Below are 11900 nucleotides of genomic sequence, written 5' to 3' on the forward strand. Positions count from 1 at the left end.
ATGTCAATTTCTATTTCTATTTTTTCTCTTTTACCTTCATGCCTGCAGCTGACTTTTCTTCGACCTCCTCTTCTCCCTTCATCAGGCGAAGCTTCCTCCTCCTCCTTTTCATAGCAGGAATTCAACAGAGCCCATACAGACATAAGAAATATCAGTAGGGTCGATTATTTTCACAAGAAGGGAAAGGGGGGGGGGTCCACGTAAAAGCAGACATATAATATGTCAAGCACAGATAGCAGTGGAAGAAATAATAAAGTGGGAAAGGAGCCTCCCTTCCCTATGAGCCATCATACGCCTAACTGGAAGAAATGTGTTTTTCCCCAAGAGCCGCGCACACACTCTGCGTGGCTCTTTAAAGCGAGCGCTGAGCAGAGCCTGGGATGCATACAGGCTATGCTCAGCGCTCCCTTTAAAGAATATTTTTTCTTGTATTCCCCCTCTAAAAACTAGGTGTGTCTTTATGGTCAGGTGCGTCTTATGGCGCGAAAAATATGGTGCCTGGTTACAAAACCACTGCTTAAAAAAGTGGTTCATCTGAACAATACTTTCTTTCAGATACAGTTTTTTCAATATATTGTTTCAGATACAGTTTTCAACACACTGCTTGGTCACCCTTGGTTAGGCTCACAAAGGCGGCCAGAGGGGGAAAGCAATGGAGATCTGAACTCACAGCCAGTTACTCTGGAGTTGCTGTAGCCAAGGGGAACTTCCTCGCCCCAATTCGAATAAATAAAAATACTATACTGTTAAGGCTTAGGGGGGAAGAGGCCATGTCCCACTTGGGTGGGTGTGATTTATAATAATAATAATAATAATAATAATAATTTAACATTTAATGATAATAATAATTTATTACTATTTCCCAGCCACCAACAGAATATTTAAAAAAACGATAAAACATAATATACTACAAACTTCCCTAACCCTTTTATAAGAATAACAATTATAAGAATGATAACAATTTAAAAAGTAATGATAACCATAATTTATTACTATTCCCCAGCCAACAGAATACAGTATTAAAAACACGACAAAACTTACCAGCTTCCTTCGCGTGTGAGAAACACTGAGGAGAAAACAGGTGTAGAGAAAAAGTGCCAAATGCCTGGCTCCGCCCACAGCCCGACCTCTGATTGGCCAAAGGCCAACCTATTGCTGCCGAGATTTTTATTGTTGCCTGGGCTGCTTTTTATTGTTGTTGGGGGAAGAAAGGGCAGAAGACTCTCCATCGCCGCCATGTTGGTTGAGGGCAGCGGGGCCTAGCCTGACTGTTGGGTGGCGCTGGTCTCCCTCGTTAGGTGGGCGCATCGTCGGGGGTCCCTGCGGAGAAGGAAGGCCAGAGGGCCCCCCCCCAATCCCCAACAGTGCCTGAGGGGCCTGGTTTCGCCTTATTATTATTAATGATTATCCTCATTATTCGCCTTCTCCTTATTCTCCTCCTCCTCGCAGCGTTTCCCTGAGCGCTGCTTCCAAGCTCCCTCAGGAGCAGCCCAGGTAGACTGCCTCTGGCCCAGGAGGCTCCGCCAGAGCAGAAGAGGCGCCTGGGATGCCAGGGAAGCCCCACGTCTTTTGGGGTGCAGGGGCCAAAGTCCTGGTTTCTGCCTCCGCCCCGCCGGCTTTTGGCCCGCCTCGCCCTGCAGGTAAGTTGGAGGCAAAGTCCTACTGGGCGCTGCTGGGAGGATGGTGCGCCTGTGGGTGCTGTGGGGTGCCCTGCTGGGCTGGGGCGAGCCGGGGGGCAAAGGGAGACGGGGGCTGCGAATCCTGTCCCTCTCTCTCTTCCCTCTCTCAATTCCCAAAGTCCTGGGAATTATAGCTCTGAGCTTCCTTGCAGTGGGTTGGACTAGATGACCCTTGAGGCCCTTCCATCTCTCCCATTCTAGGATGCTCCCTGTCTCTCCCACTCTTCCTCTCCTTTTAATGGCACTTTCCCCTCCGCCCCGCCCCCAGCTGGGCCTCCATTTCCTAGTTGGGGCGCCTATGGGAACTCAAGTGCCAGCGCCTGCAACTTTGCCTGCAACCGCTGGGATTGCTCTGACGAGAGCCACTGCAGTAAGTTTTGGTGTCGCCAAAGGAATCGGGGAGACGTGCCTCGATTCCCCTCGTAGAGTGTGATTTAACCCATCTTAGCATCCCTCAAAGCACCCTGGGAACTGTAGTTTCCTACGGGAGGAGAATATTCAGCACAGCCTTTCCAATGGAACGCTGGGAGTTCTAGCTCTGAGAGGGTCTCCTTGGGAAACTGAACAAACTACAGTTCCCACAATGTACCCCAAAGCACCCTGGAAATGATTGCTTGCTTGGGCATTGAGGGTTGGCATTCCCTTGACAGAACTACAGTTCCCAAGCCCATTTCTCTTCTTAGAGAACTCTGGGAACTGTAGATCATGGGGGGGGGGGACAGGGGTCTCCTAAAGGCACTTGGTGCCCAGAATACTGGGAACTGTAGCTTGCTCAGGGCGCCTGATTCCAGGCTACCGGAATGGGTTGGCACCGCCGGGTGCCTCCTTGGCCCTCAACTTTGAAGGCCCCACCTGCGGCTGGGAGGACATCAGCACGTCTGGGTACCGGTGGCGCCCAGGCCAGGGCGGAGGCTGGGTGTGTGCCGCCGAACCCCCTTCGACCACACGCTGGGCACCAACCAGGGTAAACGTGCTTCATTTGAAGGGAGGGGAAGTATTATTGCTTAGCAGTTAGAGCACCCCTTTGACCTGGTGCCCCCGACCTCCCCTCCGGCTGGTACATGAGCACCTCGGAGCAACGAGCCAAGCCGCCTGCTGCCCCCGCCCGACTCCACTCCCCCACCCTGAGCGACGCGGCCTCAGCATGTGAGCTCTGCGCCTGGTACAGCATGGCCGAGACAGGTAAGCTTGGGGCGCTGGTGGTCGGAAATCCAACAGGCCCAGAGCCACCCGCTCGGCCTGTGGTGGGGGAAATGCCGCCTGGCCCGGTTCTCATAATTCCATATCAATATTGTATAATATGTTTCTAAACTGTAGGACGTATCGTATCAGATAATTATTATTTATTGATTTCCAGACTACTGACCCGCCTGGTAGGGAAAAGAAATACCATCCTGACCATTCTTATCATTTACTGATGCCCTGCTTCCCATCCCCCATTGGAGACTGATAAAAACGAGAGAGGCTGAGACCAGATGACAATTCGCAATCCTCAGCGGGGTCAGACTAGATGAGCCCCGGATCCCTCATCCCTCCGGCCTTCCCATGCAAGGCTCACTGGGAGCTTCTCATTGGAGCTGAGCCACGGCCCCCTGTGGCGAAGCCCCGCCTTGTCCTCTGGTGCCTGGTGCCCCCTACTGGCCCACACCGGAAGAGTCCACTGCCCTTTCCAGGTGGGTCTTGGGCTCCTCGCTCTCCCTGGCCAGCTCCTTCTCCGGAGCATGTCAAGAGCGCTGCCTCCCCTTCCACAGGTCACCTTCTCCTTGGTGGCGAGTGTGGTGCTGGATGATGTGCATTTCAGGAACTGTGGCCCCCAAAGTAAGGCTTTCTTTTCCGCCAACCAGATAGACTGCCTCTGGGCTTGGAGGCTCCCCATTCACCACCCCAACGTTTCCAGGTCCCCAGAGCTGTACCCCAGGGAAACACCCTTGCCTGCCAAGCTCCTGTGTGGCCCCTGTCCGTCATTGTGATGGCACTGAGGACTGTGGCGACGAACAGGGTTGTGTTGAGCAGTTGGGGGGCATTGGGGGCCGGGGGGACATGGGCACCACCGGAAGCGGGGGAGGGTGGAAAAGGCACCCTGGGACCCCCTCTCACCTGCCTTTCTCCCCCCAGAGACCTTCCACATGAGCCCCTTCGAGGAGGGCTGTTGTGGGTAGTCAGCAGATGCCAACCAGAACCTCACCTGGGCGAGGAACTGCAGCTCCCAGGCGTCACCGTCCCCAGCCTGCCCCACCCGCGACCACACCACCAACAGGCCTGAAGGTGGGTGCCGGCTGCCTCCCTATCTTTTTGGTGGAGATTCCTGCATTTCAGGGGTCAGACTAGATGCCTCTTGGCGTCCCATTTCTGCATTATAGGGGGTCAGACTAGATGCCCCTGGGGATCCCATTTTTCCATTTCAGGGGATCCTAATAGATGCCTCTCGGGATCCCATTTCCCCATTTCGTTGGCTGCGAAGCCCCCGCGCAGTGCGATGCCGCTCCCATCCACCAGGCGTCGCTGTGGTGGCGCTACGCTTCATCGCCCCACCCTTCCTGACCTGGATCTATAACCCCCTGCCAGAGGAAGTGCTCTCCTTTTGCGTTGAGAACCCGCAGCCATGGTGAGTGCATAGGGTATGGGTCGTTGGAGTGATCCGCGCCGTCCGAGGTGGTGGCTCCGCCAAGCGCGGCGCTTTCAGGGGCCTGGGAGACGCCGCTCCTCCGTGGGGCGGGGAAACGGGGGCGCGGAGGCGCCGCGGCGGGGCTCTCTCGGTCTTGGGGGGGTGTAAGCATGCGCAGTGCGGGGCCGCAGGGAACCAGGCCGCCGGCCAGACATGCCCTCTAAACCAGTCTTTCTCAACCTGTGAGTCCCCAGATGTTGTTGGATTACAACTCCCATCAAGGCCAGAGTTCAGGGATGATGGGAGTCGTAGTTCAACAACATCTGGGGAAAGTGATCGCTTGGGAAGGGGCCAGGGGAACTGCCTGCCACTGGCTCCCTAAGGGAGAAAGGAGCCCAAGGATGCTCAACTAGAAACTAAATGGGAATAAATTAAAATGGCGATTACTGAATAGCGGGGGGTGGGTTCATAGAACAGGGGCGCCTGGAAGGGGCCCGAGGGTCATCTAGTGCAGCCCGCTGCCTTGCGAGAATGTTCTGCTTAAACATCCGGGCAGATTCGAACCCACACCCTTTGCCTGCTTTCCCCCCCTCAGGCTCGAGGACCCAAGAAGCACCTGAAACGGGTGGCAGCCCCCAAACACTGGATGCTGGACAAGCTGATGGGAGTCTTTGCAAGTATCTTTTTGTAATTACCTTTTACAAGCCTTTTTAAAAGGGGAGCCTTGCACTTCAGGCTTTAGTTTGCACCTGGGCTTCTTCGTAACACAATATTATAAATCAAAATAACAATATGGAGAAAAATAAAGGATCTTGGGGAAGGATAAGTTGGTGAGTCGGTCGAACTTTCTGACAAAACAATGAAGGGATGTAAAATAACATCTGGGAAGATGCATGAATAAAACACTAAATAAATAAATACTTAGATTATTGAGCTTCCATGCCCAGTGGAAGTCTGTCTATATTTTATAAATAGATTTTTTTTTAAATAATACACATGAAAAAGTTTCCCTAGAGATGGCTGCCTTCAGATATTTTCTCAAGGTTGCATCATAATAATAAGGCCAACCGGATTCTGGGAGTTGCAGTTTCAGTCGTTCTAGGTTTGCCGCCCTATAACCTTCCCATTTCTTTTTGGGGTTCTAGGCACCGCGCCCGTCAAGGGGACCCCACAAGTTGCGCGAGTGCCTCCCGCTCGTGATTTTCCTCCGCAGCTGGCTCAAATATGCCCTGACGGGCGACGAGGTCAAGAAGATCTGCATGCAGCGCTTTGTCAAGATTGATGGCAAGGTTCGCACCGACGTCACCTACCCAGCTGGCTTCATGGGTGAGGCCCTAGGTTTCTAGTAGCGGGGTTTGAAATGCCCGATTTCCAGCGGTGGGACATTCTGCAGGGCGGAATCTGGGTTTACGTGACGGTTGCATCACACTGGCATCCCACTGTAACGCCCGCCCTCTTTTCCCGCAGACATGATCAGCATCGAGAAGACAGGCGAGCACTTCCGCCTGGTGTATGACCAAGGGGCACTTTTTACCGTGCACCACATCAGCCCCGAGGAGGCCAAGGTGAGAATTGGGGGACTCGATTTGAATCCTTTTCTTACCGAAAGACTCAGCCTTGCTGGCATCTTAAGATGGACATCCAGAGGAAGGAATGATCAGTGCTCGGAGTGCTTTTCTGATTTTAATCCCTCATGAGTTAGACCAGATTCAAATCCCATTTTTACAGAAAGACTCACCTTTCTGGCATCCTCTTAATCAGGCTTCTTCAACTTCGGCCCTCCAGTTGTTTTTGGCCTACAACTCCCATGATCACTAGCTAGCAGGACCAGTGGTCAGGGGTGATGGGAATTGTAGTCTCAAAACATCTGGAGTGGCAAAGGTGAGGGAGCCTGTTCTTAATATTGACAAAAGGACTGATTTCTCCCATTCCTCCCGGCAGTACAAGCTGTGCAAGGTGCGCAACATCCTGGTGGGCACTAAGGGCGCCCCCACCTGGTGACGCACAACGCCTGCACCATCCGCTACCCGGACCCCCCTGGTCAAGGTCAACGACACCGTCCAGGTCGACCTGCAGACGGGCAAGATCACCGACTTCATCAAGTTTCAGTTACAGATAGGTAGCCGTGTTGGTCTGCCATAGTCAAAACAAAAAAATTCCTTCCAGTAGCACCTTAAAGACCAACTAAGTTAGTTCTTGGTATGAGCTTTCGTGTGCAAGCACACTTCTGAAGAAGTGTGCTTGCACACAAAAGCTCATACCAAGAACTAACTTAGTTGGTCTTTAAGGTGCTACTGGAAGGAATTTTTTGGTTTCATCAAGTTTGACACAGGTGGCGGTTCCTCTGAGCCCGTCGAGTGCGCCGGAATCCTTCCCCAATGGGGGGAGATGGGGAGACTGCTTCTGGCCCTGGAGGCTCCCTTCCAGAGCACCCATATTTTTTGAAGCAGTTTTATTTTATTATTTCCATATACATGCATATGTGTGTGTATATATATATCTGTCCACCCTGCCAGTCCCAATTCCGCCTCGCAGGGCCGTTGTTGCCCAGGCACCTTCTGACCATTTCCCTCCCTCTTCTCCCCAACAGGCAACCTCTGCATGGTGACGGGGGGCGCCAACTTGGGGCGCATGGGGATGATCACCAACCGCGAGAGGCACCCTAGTTCCTTTGACGTGGTCCACGTCAAGGACACCAATGGCAACAGCTTCACCACCAGACTCTCCAACATCTTCGTCATTGGCAAGGTGGGCGCTGGGCAGTATGGTTTTTATCATTTGCATTTTTAAAGATTATTATTTCCATTTTCGAAATTATTTTAATTCATTATCTCCTCTTTGCATTTTTTTATTAAAAATTATTTCCATTTTTAAATATTCTTACTTTTATTATTCTCCTGTTGTTTTTATTTTTCAAGGATTTGTTTCCACAGCTATTCCAAATAAATCACCACCCAATTGATTCAGTTCAATGCCATTTCTGCTTTTGCATGTAATTCTTTGTTTTTGTTTTTTTTAAGCAAGTATACTGTAATGCAAGGATATTTGTGAGGCATGACCTGATATTAATGGGAATGTGATGCGACACCAAGGAGAACCAACTTCATCAAAATAAAAAAATTCCTTCCAGTAGCACCTTAGAGACCGACTAAGTTACTGGAGGGAATTTTTTAAATTTTATTTTGACTACGGCAGACCAACACGGCTACCTACCTGTAACTACGATTTCATCAGGTTTGGGGTTATGAGCACGTTAAGAGTGCACCAAGCTCAAGTCCCTTTGGGGCATGAAATTTGGATTTGGTTTAAATTGCACTCAGTTTGTTTCAATGAGAGTGCAGGTTGAAAAAGAATGGGCTAATCAATCCAATAATAATAATAATAATAATAATAATAATAATAATAGGTGCCTCTTATCGCTCCTTCCAGGGCAACAAGCCATGGATCTTGCTGCCTCGCGGGAAAGGCATCCGCCTCACCATCGCCGAGGAGCAAGACAAGCGGCTGGCGGCCAAACAGAGCAGCGGATGAAGACGTGCGCAGAGGAATGAGGAAAGCAGAATTATTTTTCGCCAATAAAAGCATCTTGCAATGTGGCTCTGGGGCTCATCTTCTTTTGAGTGGCTTTATTCTTATTTCTGCCTGGAAACATTTGGGGCTGGCTCCTACTTGGCCCTTTGAATAATAATTTCAATTATTACAATAACGGTCGCAGAAGAAGAAAGCAATAATAACAAAAACTAGTAAGAAAACACGAAGGAGTAGACGCAGTTCCTTCTCTGCCCGCAAGGGGGAACGCCTTTCCCGAAACGCTCCAGGCCAAATCGCTCAGTATAATAGGAGCTATCCGGAGACGCCGGGTGCAGGTCCTGGCAGGGCGCTAGTCCACACTCCGATGACCTTTGCGAGGCGGGACGGAGGTGAGGATTCGGCGCAGAAGCCCCGCTTCTTCCCGTGGAGCGGTACCCAAGGATCAGCCTGAGCCCCGCTTTTTTTTTTGGTAAGGGTTTCGGTCTCTTGGGCTACCGAGCTGCCAGAGTCGGCAAAGGCGGATTAACCCCTTTTCTGCTGTGCAGCGTCGTATAGAGCAGGTGGATCGGGAGTTCGGAGTCTGCGGCAGGGGTTAAGTAGGCGGGGCCAGGAGAGGTTAGTTACATTGGCGCACCAGCTGGGCTCCAGAGCAGCTTGAGAGTCATGTGGAGCAGGAGCAATTCTGGGGTCCGCTTGGATGGCTATGCCCGCCTCGTTCAGAAAACAACCCTCGGGAACCAGGTCAGGCAGACGGAGGTTCAACGGATGGAGCGGAGCAACAGGTGGTGCAGCGAACAGAGCCCAGGCGGTAGAGGCTCTGGAGGCGGCAGTGGCAGAGGCCGAGGCGGTAGAGGCTCAGGCTGCGGAGCCACCAGCGACAGTGGCAGAAGCCCAGGCGGTAGAGGCTCGGGCTGTGGAGGCACCAGCGGCAGCGGCAGAGGCCCAGGCGGTAGAGGCTTGGGCTGTGGAGGTACCAGCGGCAGCGACAAGGGCCCAGGCGGTAGAGGCTCTGGCGGCGGAGGCACCAGCGGCAGTGGCAGAGGCCCAGGCAGTACTGGCTCAGGCTGCAGAGGCACCAGCGGCACCGGCAGAGGCCTAGGCGGTAGAGGCTCGGGCTGCGGAAAACCAGCGGCAGAAGCCCAGGCGGAAGAGGCTCAGGCAGCGGAGGCACCAGGGGCAGCGGCAGAGGTCCAGACTTTCTGTGGTTAAGAAAGTGAAATACCTGGGGATTAATATGACAGCCAAAAATGGGAACTTATTTAAAGATAATTATGAAAAATGTTGGACGGAAGTGAAAAAAGATTTAGAAATCTGGTCAAATTTGAAGCTTTCACTGTTGGGTCATATTGCTGTGATAAAAATGAACGTACTGCCTAGAATGTTGTTTTTGTTTCAGACATTGCAAATTGTGGACAAGATGGACTGTTTCAAGAAGTGGCAGAGAGATATTTCTAGATTTGTCTGGCAGGGCAAGAAGCCCAGAATAAAATTTAAGATATTAACTGATGCAAAGGAAAGAGGTGGATTTGCCCTGCCGACTTTAAACTTTATTATGAATCAGCAGCTTTTTGCTGGCTGAAAGAATGGCTACTTCTTGAAAACACAGACATTTTGGACTTAGAAGGTTTTAACAACGTATTTGGATGGCATGCATATTTATGGTATGGTAAGGTCAAAGCACATAAAGCATTTAAAAATCATATTGTCAGGAAAGCACTGTTTAATGTTTGGATAAGATACAAGGATTTATTGGAAAATGAAACCCCAAGGTGGTTGTCACCGATGGAAGCGAAAGCTCTGAAAAGGCTCAATATGGAGGCCAAATGGCGGAAATATTGGGAAATTTTGGAACAAGAAGGAGATAAATTGAGATTGCAGAGTTTCGAGAAACAAAAAACAAAGTGAGAGATTGGCTTCATTATTATCAGATAATGGAGGCATATAATTTGGATAAGAAAATTGGCTTCCAGGTGGAAAAATCAAAACTAGAAACAGAACTGTTAGAACCCAAAACTAAGAATTTGTCAAGAATGTATAACTTGCTGTTGAAATGGAATACTCAGGATGAAACGGTGAAATCTGCTATGATTAAATGGGCACAAGACGTAGGACATAACATTATGTTTGCTGACTGGGAACAGTTATGGACCACAGGTATGAAGTTTACGGCATGTAATGCCCTAAGAGAGAATATTATGAAAATGATATACAGGTGGTACATGACCCCAGTCAAGCTTGCAAAAATCTATCACTTGCCCGATAATAAATGCTGGAAATGTAATGAAACTGAAGGTACATTCTTTCACCTTTGGTGGACGTGCCCAAGGATTAAGGCTTTCTGGGAAATGATATATAATGAACTGAAAAAGGTATTTAAATATACCTTCCCGAAGAAACCAGAGGCCTTTCTTCTGGGCATTGTCGGCCAATTGGTGCCAAAGAAGGACAGAACTTTTTTTTATGTATGCTACAACAGCAGCAAGAATACTTATTGCAAAGTATTGGAAGACACAAGATCTACCCACTTTGGAAGAATGGCAGATGAAGGTGATGGACTATATGGAATTGGCAGAAATGACTGGCAGAATCTGAGACCAGGGGGAAGAGTCGGTGGAAGAAGATTGGAAGAAATTTAAAGACTATTTAGAGAAATATTGTAAAATTAATGAATGATAGAATGATGTTGGATAGTAATTAAGCGGTTTCTAGCTGTAATGCTTTAAGAGAATATGAAATAAAGGGTTATAAATGGGTTAAAATCTAATGGTAAGGATTTGCTGAACCAATAAATCGAAGTGGAATACAAAAAAAGGAGGTACGAGGAGGTCCGGGAAACAAGCTAAAAGAAAATAAGTAACTGAAAATATGTGTGTTTTTAACTGTTTTTATTTTCTATTTTTCTTTTTTCTTCTTCATTTCTAATGTAATATTTTAAAAAACCTTAATAAACATCTTATAAAAAAAAAAAGGCAGCGGAGGCACCAGGGGGACTGGAAGAGGTCCAGATGGAAGAGGCTCAGGTGGCGGAGGCACCAGCGGCAGTGGCAGAGGCCCAGGCAGTAGAGGCTCGTGCTGCGGAGGAACCAGCGGCAGAGGCCCAGCAGTAGAGGATTGCGCTGCGGGGGCACCATCGGCAGCGGCAAGGGCCCAGGCGGTAGAGGCTCGGGCGGCGGAGTCACCAGCAGCAGTGACAGAGGCCCAGGCAGTAGAGGCTCTGGCGTCGGAGGCACCAGTGGCAGTGGCAGAGGCCCAGGCGGTAGAGGCTTAGGCTGTGGAGGCACCAGTGGCACCGGCAGAGGCCCAGCAGTAGAGTCTCGGGTTGCGGAGGCACCAGTAGCAGCGGCAAAAGGCCCAGGTAGTTGAGGCTCCGGCAGCGGAAGCACCAGTGGCAGCGGCAAGGGCCCAAGCGGTACAGCCTCAGGCTGCGGAGGCACCAGCGGCACCGGCAGAAGCTCAGGTGGTACAGATTCGGGGAACGGAGTTACCAGCGAGAGCAGCAGTGGCGCAGGCCGCATTGGCTGAGACGGCAGAGGCCCAGAGGGTAGAGAGACGGGAAGTGGAGGCACCAGCGCCAGAGGACCAGGCGGTAGAGGCTCTGACGGCGGAGGCACCAGCAGCAGCTACAGAGACCCAGGTGGCAGAGGCTAGGGCTGCTGAGGCACCAGTGGAAGCGGCAGAGGCCCAAGCGGTAGAGGTTCTGGCGCCGGAGGCACCAGCGGCAGTGGCAGAGGCCCAGGCGGTAGAGGTGCAGGCTGTGGAGGCACCAGGGGCACCAGCAAAGGCCCAGGCGGTAGATGCTCGAGCTGCGGAGGCACCAGCGGCAGCGACAGAGGCCCAGGCGGTAGAGGCTCTGGCGGCGGAAGCACCAGCGGCAGCGGAAAAGGCCCAGGCAGTAGAGGCTCTGGCGGCGGAGGCACCAGTGGCAGTGGCAGAGGCCCAGGCATTAGAGGCTCAGGCTGTGCAGGCACCAGCAGCACCGGCAGAGGCCCAGGCAGTAGAGGCTCGAGCTGCGGAGGCACCATCGAGGCTCTGGCAGTGGAAGCACCAGCGGCAGAGCACCAGGTAGTAGAGGCTTTGACGACGGA

At 51.3% G+C, this 11900-nt stretch overlaps 2 protein-coding genes across 2 annotated transcripts; both read left to right on the top strand.

Moving 5' to 3' along the window:
• Window positions 1-4155: 4155 nt before the first annotated feature.
• Window positions 4156-6426, top strand: LOC308467154 (small ribosomal subunit protein eS4-like; the record flags this gene model as incomplete). Its single annotated transcript, XM_080988576.1, is given in 8 exon segments — window positions 4156-4186; window positions 4314-4526; window positions 4880-4971; window positions 5430-5610; window positions 5752-5849; window positions 6226-6268; window positions 6271-6317; window positions 6319-6426. Coding segments are annotated over 8 exon segments (813 nt in total).
• Window positions 6427-6600: 174 nt separating this feature from the next.
• LOC308467192 (small ribosomal subunit protein eS4-like) lies at window positions 6601-7880 on the top strand. Its single transcript, XM_080988650.1, has 3 exons — window positions 6601-6616; window positions 6875-7032; window positions 7714-7880. Exons 2-3 carry the CDS (start codon window positions 6886-6888, stop codon window positions 7813-7815), a joined length of 249 nt encoding a protein of 82 aa, XP_080844776.1. The 5' UTR covers window positions 6601-6616; window positions 6875-6885; the 3' UTR covers window positions 7816-7880.
• Window positions 7881-11900: the final 4020 nt, after the last annotated feature.

Source organism: Podarcis pityusensis (assembly GCF_964106645.2).
Source record: "Podarcis pityusensis genome assembly, chromosome: 18".
In the NCBI taxonomy this organism is placed as follows: Eukaryota; Metazoa; Chordata; class Lepidosauria; order Squamata; family Lacertidae; genus Podarcis; species Podarcis pityusensis.

Excerpts from the sequence above, each read along its gene's own strand:
- LOC308467192 (XM_080988650.1), top strand. The coding sequence starts at position 6,886 with ATGGTGACGGGGGGCGCCAACTTGGGGCGCATGGGGATGATCACCAAC. Across the intron at positions 7,033-7,713 it reads ACATCTTCGTCATTGGCAAG|GGCAACAAGCCATGGATCTT; the intron begins GTGGGCGCTGGG and ends CGCTCCTTCCAG.